Source organism: Silene latifolia, chromosome X (genome assembly GCF_048544455.1).
Source record: "Silene latifolia isolate original U9 population chromosome X, ASM4854445v1, whole genome shotgun sequence".
NCBI classification, from domain to species: Eukaryota; Viridiplantae; Streptophyta; class Magnoliopsida; order Caryophyllales; family Caryophyllaceae; genus Silene; species Silene latifolia.
The window spans coordinates 333158686-333177333 of NC_133537.1; the positions used below are offsets into that span (position 1 = coordinate 333158686).

General features: G+C 38.1%; 2 protein-coding genes across 4 annotated transcripts; one reads left to right on the forward strand and one right to left on the reverse strand.

The window, feature by feature from the left end:
• Positions 1-603: 603 nt before the first annotated feature.
• LOC141620890 (uncharacterized) lies at positions 604-3312 on the reverse strand. The gene has a single exon (XM_074437642.1). It carries the CDS (start codon positions 3310-3312, stop codon positions 604-606), a length of 2709 nt encoding a protein of 902 aa, XP_074293743.1.
• A 4442-nt stretch (positions 3313-7754) lies between these two features.
• Positions 7755-17198, forward strand: LOC141622296 (receptor-like protein 50). Of its 3 annotated transcripts, none has more exons than XM_074438344.1 (2): positions 7755-8367; positions 8903-9340. In XM_074438344.1, exons 1-2 carry the CDS (start codon positions 7890-7892, stop codon positions 9211-9213), a joined length of 789 nt encoding a protein of 262 aa, XP_074294445.1. In that variant the 5' UTR covers positions 7755-7889; the 3' UTR covers positions 9214-9340. The 3 variants fall into 3 exon arrangements, with proteins under 3 accessions (XP_074294445.1, XP_074294446.1, XP_074294444.1); XM_074438345.1 differs by lacking the exon at positions 8903-9340 and adding an exon at positions 16708-17198 and having other exon boundaries at positions 7829-8367; XM_074438343.1 differs by having other exon boundaries at positions 7849-8367; positions 8492-9340.
• Positions 17199-18648: the final 1450 nt, after the last annotated feature.

The following is an 18648-nucleotide window of genomic DNA, read 5'->3' on the forward strand; positions in this document are numbered from 1 at the left end:
GGCCATTATAGCTGCTCGTAATTTCTCGGATGAGGAGGTTAATATGATATCATCAACATAAAGGAGGATATAAGCCGAATTTCCACCTGTGTCTCGATAAATAAATAGGGAATGATCGCATTTACTATGCACAAAACCAAGTTTATGAACAAAAGAAGCGAAACGAGTGTACCATGCTCGTGGTGCCTGCTTGAGTCCGTAAAGAGACTTACGAAGTAAACAAACATGATCAGGAAAACGCTTGTCACGGTATCCAAGTGGCTGATGCATGTACACGGTTTCTTGAAGATTACCGTGAAGAAAAGCGTTCTTTACATCTAGCTGTTGAATGGACCAACCGTGAGCTAACGCAATAGATAGGACAGTACGGACTGTTGCGGGCTTAACAACCGGACTGAAAGTTTCACCACAATCTATTCCTGCCTGCTGCGTTTTACCGTCACCTACAAGACGGGCTTTGTGCCTTTCAAATGAACCATCAGATTTAACTTTGTGACGAAAAATCCACATTGACCGAATTACATTCACATTAGTCGGACGCGGGACAAGCTCCCAAGTCTTATTACTAATTAAAGCATTAAACTCGTCATCCATAGCCAATTTTCAATTGTGGTCTCGGAGGGCAGACACGGGATTTCGGGGTAAAGGTGAAATAGCAACCGTAGTATTAAGGTCAAATATAGGCTTAGGTTTACGGATGCCATGGTCACCCCGGGTGACAGCTTTAGAGACAATTGGTGGAGGAGTATGAGGGACGGGTTCGGTGCTAGGAGGGGAATTCGGTGGTTCAGGCGAGTGAGGAGTAGGAGGGGCAGTGGGTGAGGCAGGTTGCGTGGGTGTAGGGGAAAGGGGATTTGGCGTGATTGGTTGGGCAGAGGACGACCAGGGAATTGGAGGTAGAAGAGATGGAGAGACATCGCCATCAAGGAAATCATATGTGCGTGAGGCGGGTATGGTAGTTTTGGCAAAAGGAAATGTACTTTCATCAAAACGAACATGGCGACTCAGGATGATTTTGTTGGTGCGAAGGTCTAAGCATTTATAACCTCTATGTTGGTCGGGAAAACCGAGAAACACGCATGGCAAAGAACGAGCTTGAAGCTTGTTAATTTGTGTCGATGGAATGAGGGGATAACAAAGACACCCGAAAACTCGTATGTGAGAATATGACGGGTTTCTATGATAAAGTATGTGGAGAGGAGTTAGAAGACTCAAATGTTTGGACGGTAAAATATTAAGCAGGTAAGTGGACATACTAAGAGCATGATGCCAAAACGTAGCGGGTAATGAAGCATGGAGAAGTAAAGTTCGAATAATATTGTTAATGGAACGGATTTTGCGCTCGGCCTTACCATTTTGGGGGGAAGTGTGGGGGCATGAGAAACGAAATGCAAGTCCGTTAGAGGCACACAATTCCGTAAATGAGCCGTTATCAAATTCTTTTCCATTATCACATTGAATGGTCTTTATATCGCGTTCAAATTGAGTTTTTACGAAGTTACGAAATTTGATAAATGTGGAGTAAACCTGTGATTTCTTTGCCAAAGGAAAAGTCCACAAAAAATTAGTAAAATCGTCAAGGAGGACTAAATAATAGCGATGACCGGCTGAACTTATAATTGGAGATGTCCATAAATCGCTATGAATTATATCAAAAGGCATGGTTGTGCGAGAACTAGAAGCTACAAACGGTTGCTTAATATGTTTACCAATAGAACATGAATGACAAATTGTCTTTTTATTTGGAGAACTACAATTGATCAAATTATTGAGTCTAAGAGAATTGAAAATAACATCGCCAGGGTGGCCAAGAAGGTCGTGCCATAAGGATGACTCGATAGCAGGCAAAGCAGCGTGAGGTTGGACGTTATTCGTGGGTGTGATAGGATAGAGGGCTCCCTTACTCTCACATCTCATTAGCGGTGTCCCCGTCTTGTAATCCTTCACACAAAAACCAAAGGGGTCAAACTCAACAGTGACGGAATTATCAGTAGTGAATTTCCTAACAGAGACGAGATTTTTGACAAGTTTGGGGGCATGAAGGACATGACGAAGGGAAAGGGGTGGGTGCGGTTTTGGTAACGTAGTATTACCGGTTCCACTAATTGGGATGGATTGGCCATTTCCGACAATAATAGAGTTAGAAATGCTCGAATTAGAGTAAGACGAGAGATTACCTGCACTCGAGGTCATGTGGGATGTAGCCCCGGTGTCCATATACCACGGGTCAGGTGGGGTGAGTCCAAGAGTGTACATGGCTGCTTCAATATCAGTTTGTGACGGCGGAGTCGCGGCTGTGTACGCTTGTGGACGAGGAACAGGGGGTCGCATACTCATCCCCGGAGCACGCATCCATGGGGTAGTAGGGTAAGGACATGGGGGGAAGGCCCAGGGAGAGGGTCCCCATGGCCACCCACCGTACCCGCCGTACCCACCAGCCTGCCACGGGTGTGATGGGGCCGTAGCAGACGTTGGCACACCAGCAGCGGCAGCAGTAGCAGGTTCTGACGAGGATCCCTGTTTCCCTTTACCTCCTTTGTTCCCGCCACCCTTCTTCTTGTTCTTGTTGTTCTTCCCTTGCGATTGAGGAGGACGGCCAAGAATTGAAGGAGAGGCAGTGGTGTCAGCGGTTTTTGCATAATTAGCAGAATGGGCATTAGTGGCAGCCTGCTTTGCAAGACCCGCTTCCTCCAAGGTCAGCATCGACCGAGCACGATAAAAGGGAGGAAGAGGAGTGCTCTGTCGAATGATGGTTCCAACACCATGATATGCCTCGGTCAGACCCGACACCATTTGAAGCACTAAACGGGTATCGGATACAGGAGAGCCAACGTTCTTGAGTTGATCGGCTATGCTTTTGAGTCGTTGACAGTAGGCCGAGGCAGAGGAAAAATCCTCCATCATCAGGTGAGAGAATTCTTGCTCGAGAGTGACCGCTCTCGAGTGTTGATTGTCTTGAAAAATATCGCGAATGCGATTCCAACACTCCATGGCAGTGGAGTCATCCTCAACCACAGTTTGCAACAAATCGTCAGAGATCGTCGCGTAAATCCATTGGAGAACCGTTGCATCAATAGTTTCCCATAACTCTTTGTCATCATCGGTGACAGGCTTAGTGGACTTACCCTTAGGGTCGATGATATGGTGCAAGACACGATTGGCTTTCGCATAATTCGTAAAAAGCGCCACCCACAACCGGTATTGGTCATTATCCATACCGAGGACGACTGAGACATGGTTTTTGATATTGTGAACGGCAAAAACCGAGTGAGTAGGAGGAGAATTGGTTTTTGTTACCCCTGAATTTGTCATGATTGAGATTGGTTTTCAAGAAAAAAAAAAAGAAGGAGATGGATGTCGTGAGGACAGAAACTAGGGTAGGAGCGGAAGCGATTTGGATCGAAAATTTGCCCTAGAACAATGATACCATGAAAGAATATTGTGCTTGACTTTCATTCATGAATAAGGCTCAGTATATGTACAAGCTAGAGAAGATCTTATGACCTAATTACAAGGAAACGTATCTCTAAACTACCTAATTAGTTACCACTAATTTAGGAATACAATAAAACAAATATGGACTAAATATATTTACATATATTCTAACAAGGAGCTTACTTTCTATAACAAAAGTTCGCTAAATTGTCTCGTTCTCTTTAATCCCATTAGTTTGAGGTTAAAGCCCTTTCAAAAGCAATATTAAAGATTTGAGAGTTTAGACTATAAGACTTAGGTTTTGTATGAAATGTTTTGTATATATATTCAATGATGAATGATGTACATTATATAGAGGATGCATAGGACTAAATGAGGCTAATAATAATATACAAGATAATTTTATTCTATAGTTACAATATATGATTGAGACTAATTGATTGCTTGCTTAGGGAGTGAGTTATGTAGGAGATATGGAGATATTATTGCTAATAAGACCCTCCCTCAAGATGGATGTAGGAGGACGAAGGCCAATCTTGTCTCGTAGTTCATGGAAATGTTGCTTGTGTAGTGGTTTGGTGAGAGCGTCTGCCAGTTGATCTTTGCTTGCAACATGTTGGATGCGAATGAGACCAAGTTGCAACTTTCACGAACAAAGTGAAATGAGAGAGCTATATGTTTCATTCTTGAGTGGAAAACGGGATTCTTAGCATAGAGTGTAGCAGAGATATTGTCACAGTATAGTGCGGGGGTTTGGTAATAGCGATATTGAGTTCAGTAAGAAGGTTGCGAAGCCAAAGAGTTTCGGTGGTTACAGCTGCAAGTGCTCGAAATTCAGCTTCCGTAGTGGATAGAGCAAGGCCTCGCTGTTTTTTAGAGGACCAGGAGACGGGATTGCGGCCGAGATAGATGATGTAGCCAGTGGGTTGATGCATAGTTGTCTTTGTCGCCAGCGAAGTCTGCATCACAAAACGCATGAAGACAAAGCGGAGTATTTTTATGAAGCTGAATGCCATGGGGTTGAGTTCCTTGTAGATAGCGTAGAATGTAATTGTAATACCCCAAACATTTTAAACTAATTTTAATACTTTATTTAAATTTCAAAATAAAAAACGAGAAAAAAAAATGTGAAATTGGAAACTTAAAAGGTAGGTCATCATCTGTTGTAAGTGGGTTCCTTTTATTTTTCTTATTACGCTTAATAGTTATCGCTTTGAAGTCTTAGTAGAGATCAAACCCTATTTTGCCTCATATTTCTCTTAATCACCAAATAAAATGGTATATTTCCCTCTTTCTCTTCTCTGGAACATGCATAAATTGTCATTGCCTTGATCTTCTTATCATAATTATTGATTATTTACTCAATCTTAGTCTTTAATGTTGTTAAGCCCATCTCCAACAATCATACTACCTATTTAAAATCTAATTTTGATTATTTCCGATAACTCCACTGACATGGTCATTTATAAAGAAAGGAAAAGGGGATTTGATCATCTTCATCCTTAGCCTATCACGTTCAACATTTTTAGTGTGCAATTTCATCCGATCCACTCCCTTATGTTACGGATTTGAGTAATTTCCGAGTTATTAAAGGTAACACGATTCTACCGATCTTAATAATCTTATTTTTGTTCGGGGTTCTGTGAATTTGTGTTATTCATTAAAGTGGTTTATATGCTGAAATTTGATTATATGAGAGAATTATAATTATTGTCATAGTATGATTGTCTTTTATTTTGAGAACGTTGGTAGAGATGAATAATGGATTGCTATGGAAATTGAGTTTTATGTGTTGGAAGTAGTGGAATTAGATGATTAGGATTTTTGAAGGTTATATGTTCTAGCTTGCTTTTAAGGTGGTCTTATTGTGGGAGATTATAGTGGTAATTACTAGTTAGCCTGCCAAACGCATGGATAGATGATGATGGGAAACAGTAAGGTTTTGAATTGAATTTGTGTTGGTCCTATAAAGAATAAGATGATGGGGTTCTCGTGCTACATTTATTATGCTAAGGTTTAGAGTGTAGATTTTTACTTGGCTTCTGACCGAGAGCTTGAGGTCATACTAAGGAGTCGAGTATGCTCGTAACGTGCTTCAGTTGTCGCTTCTTTTGACCATGGCATAAGTGGGTGAGTAGCTTAGAGTTTATACTCTTAAGTGTTTAGCATGGCTCCTTAAACCCTTGACAATATAACATTGAAATGGAGATTGGATACTAGTATTGAGTTATGTGGCTTCAGTGCCGAGTTGAGTTATCTATTTCTGTCAAGAGTGATCAAGATTGTCGTGTTGTATATCATTATTGAGTTTTGATCGATATTGAGAGGGAATTATTGTCTTGCGGTTTATCCGCCAATTCACTCACCCCTTGTCTTTGGCTTAGGTTCGACGATGAAAATACGATGGGAGTATTTACCTTATGAGACAGAGTAATGAGTGACACGTAGTAATGAGCCGAGACTTGGTTAATTATGGAGGCGAGAAATGAGTATTATATTTAGTATTATCTATGTCTTTCTATTATTACAAAATGGGTGAGATTGGGTTTAGTCGTGTAATAGCATGGTTGATATTTGATTAATCAGGAGCAGCCATATGAGTTGATTAAAAGTAGTTTAACTTGGCATATTAAATGACTAATGGTGCACTAAGATAGTTTGTGAGATGATACAATTATCACTTATTGTGTAGTGTACATGACATGAGTATTATGTACAAGGTATAAGAGGAGACTTGGATTGTAGCAACTATAATAGTGTGATTGAAGTAGTAATAGTTAGTGGTGGAATTGTCATTTTTGTAATAATGAGATTAATAGCTAAGACATTATTTGACATGGAGTCATTCAATTTTCTTTGTAATATTACAACTCAGCTTTGTTTCGGAATTTTTACAACTTATTTAGTTAGTGTATTTGTTAAAATTCAAAGTCATAAGATTAGAGGATTATAGTTTGGCTCATAACCCGCAGTGGCGAGCCAGGCATACAAAAATGCCTAGTGAAGATTATAGTTTGGCTTATAACCCGCATTCAGTGGCGAGCCGGGCATACAAAAATGCCGGGAATTATAGTTTGGCTCATAACCCGCAGTGGCGAGCCAGGCATACAAAAATGCCTAGTGAAGATTATAGTATCTCCGTATTTTGGCAAGTTTATATGTAAAAGTAATTTCTAATTTACCCGAAATTTGGGGGTGTTACAGTAATACTACGGTTTTATGTGTTTATGGGTACTCTATCGAGTGGGGCTTACTCTGTCGAGTTGGATGACTATTGCTAATGAGTATTATTTTAGACAATGTTTAAATATGTTGTTTACTTGTCAAGCCAAAACTGCATCGTAACATTCTGTATAGGACGACAGATTACCAATCCCGCCATCTTCCCTCGTATACTGTATACAACTTCTCTTTAGTAGTTGTATTCCAGGGAAACAGGTAAAAGATTAAATTATGAGACCCTTGATTTGTTATTGTATTACAGTATGTTCCGTGTCTATACTGGCTCTACTGAACGATGTTTTTAATTTTTCTGTTCACAGATATGAAGAAAGAGGATGGTGGATCATCACGTCATTACCTGAGTTGATGGTCGGGGGTAATTTGGATCCTCTCCATTACCTCTCCTCTCGATTTCTTTTAAACGGCTGCTGCGTTCATTTGAGTACATAATCTGCACGTTTGAAATGATCTTTCAGTCCCAAAACACGATCATTTGTCAAATTTATATTTCAAATGCTAGGCAAAATTAACGATTTAGAAGTTTTCGGAACCAGCTCCAGCTGCAGTGTTTTTGTAGCATGAAGCCCTTAAGAACAATACATTCAGTTTTTTGCACGAAATTTAAGTGATAAAAGTACAACACAACAATGGAACACGAGCTAAAATTAGTATTGAAAAGTGATTGTACTTAACTAACTACTCTTCTTGTGGGTCCACAATCGACATTAATATAAAAGGAAATACTCATATAAGGCGGGCATACCCGCTTAAGATTAAGACGGGTCAAATATACCTTGTGAGATGAATATGATAAAAGTAGAATGCATAACGAAAAACCAAGTATGATATTTGACCCGTTTTAAATTAAGACGTATACCTCCCTCTCAAGGAAAACTAGCTGAATTATCATCTTTCTCAATTTAGGCCTTGTGGTACAACTCTGCAAGGTTACATGAATGATACGTATCCTACCTTTTGAGGTTAGTCAAGCTACCCAATTATTGTTTCATGCTTTGATTTTCCAAGAGCCTTTGCACCAAACAAAATGTCTAACAACTCTGACTTAGAGATGGTACACAAGCTATGAATCTACGAGTCTATGAGGTAATGCTCCTTAGAAATTTCGCGGAAATATAAGATGCTGATATGAAGGAACAGTATAAGTAGATTTGTAAGCATGTTTGTTTTACTAACACCACATACATTTGATTATTTGATCATCTTTTTCCACAATGAATCGGCATTATCAAAACATCAGAAAACCCCGGGCCACTTTGTTAATACTTGGTTGTCTTGTGATGTCTCTCTGCACGAGTTGCAGTGTCGGTAAATCTAATGATGTTTACCGTAAAAATATTACTTGTATCGACCAAGAACGAGATGCTTTGCTCAAATTCAAACACCACATTGATTCTGATTCATGTAGGTTGGTGGCTTCATGGGGAAATCCTCATACACCAGACTGCTGCACTTGGGAAGGCGTCACCTGCAGCAACCAGTCAGGTCATGTAATCGGGCTTCATCTTGGCGGAGATCCATATTTAAATGTGTGTTTGGATAGTTCAGTTTATAGTCTTTATTCCCTTGGTGAGCTCAAGCGTCTTACATACCTTGATCTCTCTGGGAACTTACTCTCAAGCATTATTCCGGATGCAATAGAAAATCTTCAGTCTCTTATGTACCTGGATCTCTCGTACAATTCACTGTCAGGTATGTGCATCATCATAAAATTTAGATTCTTTTGTTGTTGTATATTACTTCATTTACTAGAATGATCCATGTTATTACATCTTTTGCTTTTAATGTCTCTCGGGTCCAATTCCACTCACACTAGGGTCTTCGGGTTCCCTTTCATATTTCAATCTCTCCAATAACCGTCTTGAAGGTTCCATTCCAAGTGCGATAGGGGATTCACATTCCATATTACAAATTGATTTGTCCAATAACCGTCTTCAAGGTTCCATTCCAAGTGCGATAGGGGATTCACATTCTTTATTACAGATTGATTTGTCAAATAATCGACTTCAAGGTCCCATTCCAAGCTCCTTAGGGCGAGCGTCTTTACTTTCATATCTCAATTTATCTAATAATCATCTTGAGGGCGTCATTCCCAGTTCAATAGCTAACCTCAAGTACCTTGAATACCTTGATTTGTCAACCAACAACTTGAGTGGAGACATCCCCTGTAAACTTGAGATTACAAAGCCTCCATACTTTGCCAATTTCTCTAATAATAACTTATCAGGTTCAGTTCCAAAATATTTGTCATCTCCTGGCTTTGACGCTTTTCAAGGGAATCCTAATTTTAATATTTATGAGGTCCAAGGCCCTTGTGACTACAAAGACAATGACAAAAACGATGATAAAATTTATCCTGGATTGTATGTGAGCATTGGGCTTGGTATCTACACCGGATTCTGGGTATTTTGCGGCACATTGACTGTGAAAACCTCTTGGAGACATGCCTATTTCGGATTCCTTGATCACACTATAGACAAGATTTATGTAACCGTAGCTATATACTTGGCCAGATTCCGAAGAAATTCTCAAGTGTAACGTACTTGATCGTTTTCTAGTGCTATGTTTCAACATGATACATGTAAGAATAAAATTCTTGTCATATAAGTCATACTGTACTATGTACTCCTATGTATAAGGAACTTTATATGAGATAGCCTAGTTGTTAAAACAGAGGTATCATTACAGTTTCGAATCCCCCTTCCAAATAAATCACGGGTTCGAATCTTCTGCTTGAAAAGCATAATGAGTTGAACGAAATCCTAAACTTATAGTAGATCGCGTGTGTATTTGACCATCTAGTGTACAGACAATGGCGAAACCAAGTCGGGGCTAGTAGGGACAATCGTCTCTACTCTCTACTAAACAATGAAACAACAATTAACAAAGCCGAGGCTAGGCTTAACTGTGTGCAGTCATTCACCTAACTCGAATTTTTCGCCCTCTAATTTCAGCCCTCGTTCTGCTACAGTGAATTGGGTAGTCACTATCTAGTCAGGAGTCAACACACGCTAATGCAAAATTTCAACAAAATGAATATAGTCGTCGTTCTATACAAAATCCAATCATATGGACGACCGGAATCTCAGTCGCATAATTATTTAATCATTTCATCTTAAAATTCTTATGCTTCTTCAGATATTTGTAAAACAAAGTAAGAAATTTATCCTTGGACGGAGGAAGTAATCACTAACAACGATCCATATTATGACGTCTTTTGCTTTTAATGTCGATCTCTCAGGTCCAATTCCATCTATACTTGGGTGTTTCGGTGCCTTAGGGCCAGGGGAGCGTCTTCAATTTCATATCTCGATCTCTCTAATAATCAACTTGAGGGTACCATTCCTGGTTTATTAGCAAACCTCGAGTACCTTGGATACCTTAATTTGTCAAGCAACTACTTGAGTGGAGAAATCCCCTGTAAACTTGATATTAAGAAGCCTCCGTACTTTGCTAATTTTTCTAACAATTATTTATCAGGCTCAATTCCAAAACATTTGTCATACCTTGGGTCCGACTCTTTTCAAGGGAATCCTAGTTTTCGCACAGATGAGATTCAACGCTTTTGTGACAAAGACGACAAAGATAAATTCAAACTTGGATTGTATATAAGCATTGGGATTGGATTTTACACCGGATTTTGGGCATTTTGCGGCACATTGACTGTCAAAAACTCTTGGAGACATACCTATTTCCGGAGTTATATATATCCCATGTATACAGAATTAATTTTATGTGAGATGGTCGTAGAAATTTACAAATATCGCCGAGAAGACTTAAAATCAAGAGTTTAGTGAACGAGATGGATGTATGCATACAAAAATACTCAACTGACGAAATCTGGGCTCATCTCGTAATATATGATGAACTACAATTGAAATTAATATCTTGCTAACTAATAGATTGACAGAACATCGCAATATCATCCTCTCACATGAAATTTCTGTCACAAAATGATCAACATATTTGATACTTCGAACTAATTATAATAAAACAATGTCAAAGATCAATTATTTCTGATATATGTGAACCAAAATAGTGAAGTAGAATAGAAAAACTAGGACTTATTTAATTTACCGGGGATCAAGCACCGTCCCAACAAAAAGTACAGCGCCCGAAACATCTTCCATGATCATAAACATAAACGGGTGGTCAGCCACAAAGTTTATTGAAGGAGGTCGTGGTTTAGAAGTTAGTGCACCTCCTGCAATCAATCCACTCCAAGTGACAGCTGCACCCATCGTCCCACGTTCATTAGTTTCAACAAAGCACTTCTGAGATATACCACTTACATAGATCGGCTCAGTGACATCCGTCATTCCTGAAAAATCCTCACAGGTTTTTTCAAATGGCAGTAACAAGCCCAATTCTTTCATAGGCTCTTTGAGCGCAACTTTGCATTTAAATTTGAATTTCGGGAATGAAAGATGGGTAATTCTGACAAACTCGAGGTTATTGATGAACAAATTTGCATCAGTCTTGATTTCTTCAAAGAGATTTGGTAAGCCATTGTTCTCATGTGGAAGAAAGACATACATCGAAAAGGCCTTCGGCTCATCTTTACACTACTACAGATACAGGCTATAACAACGGTCAAAAACCGTTGTTATATAAAAAAGCGGACGTTGTTAAAGCGTCCGTTGTAGAAGGTTTTAACAACGGTTGGTTTACTTAACGAAACCGTTGTTAAAACTATTAACAACGGTTTTATGTATAAAAACCCGTTGTGGAAAGTGTGACTCAATTTTGGGGGGAAAGTTATAACAACGGGTTGTAATATACAAAACCGTTGTTATAACTAAAGACAACGGGTTGTTTCGCAATAACCGTTGTTGTTTGTTCTTAAAAAATAAAAAAATAAAAAATTAAATATTACTAGATGCATGCATAATTACGGCTGTTAGAATTCGATGCATGCATTATTACCGACATCACTTTGTACATATGAACGGATAATATGGAATGAGAAGGGTTAGTAATAGGATTTGAAGCAGCATTATTGAGAGATATGATGATGATTATTATGGCACAACTTCCTAACATATATATTAATTAAAAAGCAATTAACTCAACCCACACATTGCTTAGTATAAATACATTGCATATCTCAACTAACATTTCCATTATCTCATATATTCATCTCCAAACTCTAACTGTTAAAACAAACTCTACTTAATCTTTCAAATCAAACTCAAAAAACTCTAACAAAATGAATGATTTCATCCTAAAGACTCTTACCATGATCGAGAACAACAACAACTTCATCCGCCGGTTCCTCCATATTGAGGAAAGTTTCAGGAGCTACCTTGCGGAAGCTCGATCCGCACTGAAGCACGCCAAAGAAAATGGCTTGACGGAGGCGAGCGATTTGCGGCTATATGACGATATAGCAAGCTGAACGGAACCTCCAAATAGCCAAGGAGGAGAGGACGGATACGATAGAGCACAATAAGATCCTCCATGAAAATATAAGAATTGCATTTTTACATATGTAATTTTTTTTTAATTTATGTATTTATAAATATATATATATATATATATTAATTATGTTTATCTTCTTCATCTTGCTTCTTCATTGTTTTAGTAACTAATTATGCGAACAATACTTAAACAAATAACATAATGGTCGATAAAAACACATACATGCAAAAGAAATAAATAGAAAAAGAAAATAATGACGATGAAACTAACAGTGACGGCGAGATTTACCTGATAAATACAGAACGTAATAGACGATGAAATCACGGTGTGCGAGAAGATAAAGCGACGATGAGAAAGAGAGAAATAGAGAAAGAGAGAAAGAGAGTGTGTATGTGTTTTGTGTTTGTTTGTCTGATGTGTTTGTGTTTGTGTATTAAGGGTTGTGTTTTGTGGGCTGCAGATGAGACTTGTTTGTGTGGTTTATAGTATGGAAGGTATTGACAACGGTTATTAAACAACAACCGTTGTGAAAAAAGTTTTAACAACGGTTGTAAAAAACACCCGTTGTTAAATAAGTTTTAACAACGGGTTTCAAAAATAACCGTTGTGATTACTTTTCACTAACTTTGCGCCAATTTTGCGCCAAATTATTAACAACGGTTGTGCATGTGTGACCCGTTGTTAAAACTAATAACAACGGTTTTTATAACCATACCCGTTGTAATTGATTTTAGTAAAATTCGCGCCATACATTCTACAACGTCTATTGTGATTTTCGTGAATAATCGTTGTTAAAGGGGCGTTGTATTTGCCTGGATTTGTAGTAGTGTTATCTTCCAAGTTTTCTCCTGTTTTGTATGGCATTATTAGAACCTGACAACTATCAGAAGATTGATACTCGAATAACTCGTGCCATTGATTCATCATGGGAACTCGAATTTTGTCACCATTGAGAAGATTAAAGTCACCATCTTTTGTATTTTTCAACTCAAAATATTTATGCCAATTTCCTTTGAAATATAATGCATTAGCCAAAACTAAAAGAGTATTATCTTCAATGTTGTCTCTGGAAAGAACTTGTTTGATCAATCCTTTGGTTTCTTGTTCAGCCCATGAATTTACTTCATTCACGACTTGATCCGCCTTTAAAAATGAAAAAAATTAAACATTTTAGTATACGAGTACGTCTCTTGTAAAACCGCTTTATAATAAGACATTGTGAAATAATCAACAAAATACTTATACAATAACAATTGTGTAAATCGTTTTAAACAAGAATTGTCGTAAACCCTATTCATCATTGTCATTGTAGCCGACAAAGTAAAACACATTAATCAAAATGAACTATTTGATACTGTCCAAATTTTCCCTATTTTTCTGTCTTCATCATAGTTAAATTTGTTAATTTATCACTTTCGGTGAAATATAAAAATAAAAAATATATAAAAATACTCGTAATATAAATGGGATGGAGGGAGTCAAATACTGCCATACCTGATTGGCGAAATCAACAACCCTAACTTCGGCCTTATGAACATCCTTCAAACCTTTCTTAAAACCCGCTTTCAACGAGAACCGTTGATCCAACCACAACCCATTAACAAACGATATCTTCGGCCCATCTTCTTCATCATCACGGGAACCCTTGAGAACGGCACCTAATTTACGTGCCGTGGTGTTCAATTCACTCAAGTCGCCATGTCCAAGCAGCATAAGTAACTGCTCTAGCGTCGAATTCTCCGCTCCAAGGGCTAGGATGCTAAGAACAGCATCGATCGACACCGGCGAGCAAACCACGCTCTCGTTCTTTGATAAGTGTTCTTGAATTACATGTGCAGCGACTTGTAATGAAAACTTTGTTGTGAAAAGTTCTTGTTTGGAATTTTGTTTTACGATTTGATTGGCAATAACTTTGGTTTTTTGATTACTACCCATTATCAACTTCTTCAACTTCCTCAATAATGTTCCAACCCTTATCATCATCAATAATTCAGATTTTTTTGTTAGCTAGGTTTTTATGTTCGCAGTATGTGAACTAATTAATATTTTTGATTTTTGATTCGTAGGCTTTTATGAATAATTAATGTTTTTGATCCGTAGAATATTTTTGAAGATCGCACACACTAGTTAATCTTCTTTGGACTAACAGTTGTAACGTACCTTTAAAATTCCTATTGTTAGGGTTTACTACCAAAGTTGGCTGCTCTTCACCAAAAAAAAAAGTTGACTATTGTGAGTGGTAAAGACTCTCATCTCTTAAACAAATTAGGGGCTCGATTCCGAACTCGCGAATGGAAAAGTCAAACTTAGGAGGCTTGTTGATCGTTACCAGTCAACAGACTTTTAAGCACTTAACACACGCTAATAATGCACCCTAGAAATTCTACAAAATGAACCGTCTTCATGTATTCATTTGTTTTTTTTTTTTTGGTCAATCGAAGCGCGCACTTAGTCGCATTACAATAGAGGGGAGGGGGATTCGAACCTGGGACCTATTGTCCACAATACCTCCATCTTAACCACTAGACTAAGACATCTTCGGTATGTATTCATTTGTCTACTAACCAATAATTCAAACAAAATTAATACGGTCGAATGTTATTAGCTCATATGCTTGATTTTTCAACCCGAATAAAACCCAATTTAACCTGTATAATGATGTTGAGCCAATAACAGCAATCCGGAATAATTGGTCCGCCATAACCCAGTAATTGTTGTTGGGTGTTGATTTTCGCAGTACGCCTTTTACTCATCGCAGTACATATTTGACAACTTTACCCTTCTCATTTCCCAATTCACATCTCTTGTACTACGATGAAAAACTTGTAAAAAAAAATTAAAAACATGTACTCCGTACTATCCAAGTACCCTATCACTAATCACCACCTACCCCACAACCAGCTCCTCCCACCCCTCATACCACCAACCACCCTCCATAACACCGCCTCAACATAGGGCACGCAATCGCCCATTACCCTTACCGCCTTAACAACGCATGCTCTCATGAACTGACGCTCACCGCCGACCACCAAATACACCTTTGTCGCCCTCCCCTTGCTGTCCACATGTGCCGCTAGCCCACCGCCACCACACAACCGGTGTCTCATATTCATAACCAAAACCCTAAATAATATTAAAAGAATCTTAAAATCATGTAAAATAATCATTAACTTGATTACTAATTTTAAATTGATGAATGAAATGATGTTCAGCGCTCACGATTATTTCAATGTCAAGTATAATTGAAAATTTTGATTATTTTTAGAGATTGTATGTTAAGAGTTAGAGAGATAATTAGTTTTAGAGATTTTTTAGTTAAGGGTATGCGAATGGAAATTTTTGTACAAAAAGTACTGTAATGAGTAAAATGTGTACTGCGAAAATAAATTACATTGTTTAATGGTTACTTTCTATCAAAAAAAATGTTTACATTTTTTGGTCTTAAGACAAGACCGTTGTAAGGGAGACTTTTAGTCCAGTTAGGTCACGGTGTCTTCTGCAGCAATCAGTCAGGTCATGTAATCAGGCTTCATCTCAGTGGGGTTCCATATCACCTGGATTGCTTAAATAGTCCAGTTATTAGCCCTTCCCTAGGTGAGCTCAAGCATCTTAAATACTTAGATCTTAGTTCAAATTATTTCTATGGCATGGTTATACCGACTTCTATTGGCTCCCTCGTCAATTTAGTCTACCTTAACCTATCTGACTCTGGCTTCTATGGGAATATCCCCCATCAACTAGGAAATCTTACTCGTCTAAAGTCTCTTGATCTCAGTCATAATCAAGGTCTTTCTGCTAAGAGCTTGAATTGGCTTTCGCGGCTAACTTCGTTGAAAGACATCAACCTAAGTGGTAGCGATCTTAGCAAGGCTAATAATTGGTTTCGTATCATTGACAGTCTCCCTTTGTTAGAGGTACTCAAAATGGATCACTGTCAACTTTCAACGCCGCCTCCAACATCATCATTTCTTCAATCTGCTAATTTCCAAGTCATTAGCCTTTCCGGAAACGGTTTTAGTAGTTTCTCAAGTTTTCAGTGGTTATTCAACAATAGTAATTATTACTCATCAGTCAAAAACCAACTAAAATATCTCGATCTGTCGGGAAATCTTCTTCAAGGGCTTATTCCTGGTGCAATAAGGAACTTGGAATTCCTTACATACCTTGACCTTTCTTCGAACTTCCTCTCAGGTACTATTCCTGATGCAATTGGGAACTTGGAATTCCTTTCCTACCTTGACCTTTCTTCGAACTTGTTCTCAAGTTCTATTCCAAGTACAATAGGGGATTCGCATTCCATATCACATATTGATTTGTCAAATAATCGACTTCAAGGCTCCATCCCAAGTTCTTTCGGGGAACTATCTTCACTTTTATATCTCAGTCTCTCTAATAATCAACTTGAAGGTACCATTCCCGCTTCAATGGCGAATCTCAAGTACGTCAAATACCTTGATTTATCAAGCAACCATTTAAGTGGAGATATCCCCCGTAAAATTGGGACTAGTGAGAGTTTGGCCTACTTTAATTTCTCTTACAATGATTTATCAGGCTCAATTCCAGAATACTATTTGTCAAATTTTTGCATTATGACCCTTTATTCTTTTCAAGGGAATCCTGGTCTTCCTGTGAATGAGCTCTGGCATATTTGTAAAACAGCCGGTAATTTATCAAGTGAAGAAAACGTTGGAGGAGACGACCAGCACGAGAAAGATAAAATCAACATTGGATTGTACGTGAGTATAGGACTTGGATTTTACACCGGATTTTGGGCATTTTGCGGCACATTGGCTGTGAAAAATTCTTGGAGACATGTCTATTTCCAGTTCCTTGACCGCATGATCTACAAAATTTATGTAATTGTTACTGTAAACTTGGCCAGATTTGGGAGAAATTCTGAAGTCTAATATGTATGTACTTTATGGCTTCAGTTGGACATTCATGTCCAACTCTTTCGAGGTGGTTTGATAGCCGGTGGCTTCAACTTATCTCCCTCATTCGAAAGGATGAGATAGGTTGGTCCTACCCTAGAGGATCAACCTAGTTTTCTTACTTAAAAAAAAAAAAAAAAAAAAAACGTATGTACTTTGTCGTTGTCAACACTACGTTGTTGAAGTGATAATAAAACTCAAGACTCGTAATCTCAATAATGTACCCTACAGATACGAAATCAAGAGTCTAGTGTACAATATTATCAAGTAAAGTATAAAGATAAAAAGATCGTTTTCTAGAGCTATGTTTCAACATAAAATAATTAGAAATTGAGATTCCACTCAATTGCAAGTTGCAACAACCCAACGTGACTTTACAAACATAGAATAAGAATTTGACTCAAAAAACAATTTGTACAAAGCATGTCATTTCCACGTGATAGATGAAGGATTACGGGTGTTGTAGTACAAGCAAGACAAATGATACTCCCTTCTATCATAATAACTCTCCCCTTTTAAAAGTATTGTGGTGGTGTAAGGTAATTGGAGAGAGGGAAGGTATTATTGTGGGATAAGATGATTAAAATAAGTATTGTTGTGGGTAAGGTGATTAAAATAAGATAAAGTATGAGTATTGTGGAGTGAGGTGATTAAAATAAGTATAAAAATTTACTAAATAGGGAAAGGGGAGAGTTATATAAAGAGGGCTGATTTATATCGACGACGTTTTTCATAAAAAAGACGATGACTGCCCTTTTGACTTTCTCTCTCTAAAAAAATTTCTCTCAAACTCAAGTAAATTAAAAACAAAAAACAACAACAACAACCATTAACAATACGTCGGATCTCGATTCAACGGTACGTAAACAACTTAATCATTTGCTTAATTTTTCAATTTTTTTTGCGCATCGTTCATTCTATTCGATAGTTGAATTACTTGACGTATTAACTTAGTAGTAGCGAATGTTTGAATTTGTTGCGTAATCTGAAAATTGTCCCCCGAAAAATGAACCATGGCCAAAAGTTGGAAACCAACGTTCAGACCATGGTCCAAACATTGGAAACCAACGTTTGCCATGGACCAAACAATGGATTTCCACGTTTGTCATGGTCCAAACGTTGGATTTCCACGTTTGGCCATGGTCAAACGTTGGAATTCATGGTTTGGCCATGGTCAAACGTTGGATTTCATTGTTTGGCCGTGGTCAAACGTTGATTTTCATTGTTTGGCCGTGGATGAAAGTTGGTTTTCCTTGTTCGTCCGTGGTTGATCGTTGGAAAGTAATGTTTGGCCGCGGTCGACACATCAGTCTCGTGTTTTAGGCATGAATTACTCGTTTTCTACTCGTTTTTACATGTTTTTCTTTCGTTTTACGCAATTTATGTAAGTTATGAATCCTTTTTATTGTCTTACTATAGTCCTTATTGCTTGTATTGCTTGTAACAGGAATCGTGGGAGGATTTTGGCGAGAATTCAATTGATTACAACCCGTTGTTCGAGACTACTATAGATTTCGAAACGCGTGACGATGCTTTCAATTGGGCTCAGAAAATCGCATTCGAGAATGTGTTTGCTTTGGTTAAAGCAAATAACGGAGCTAAAAATAAGAAAAAGAACGGG

Coding starts and splice junctions, on each gene's coding strand:
- LOC141620890 (XM_074437642.1), bottom strand. CDS start 3,312: ATGACAAATTCAGGGGTAACAAAAACCAATTCTCCTCCTACTCACTCG.
- LOC141622296 (XM_074438343.1), top strand. CDS start 7,890: ATGAATCGGCATTATCAAAACATCAGAAAACCCCGGGCCACTTTGTTA. Junction 8,368..8,491: donor CTCGTACAATTCACTGTCAG/GTATGTGCATCA, acceptor CACTCACACTAG/GGTCTTCGGGTTCCCTTTCA.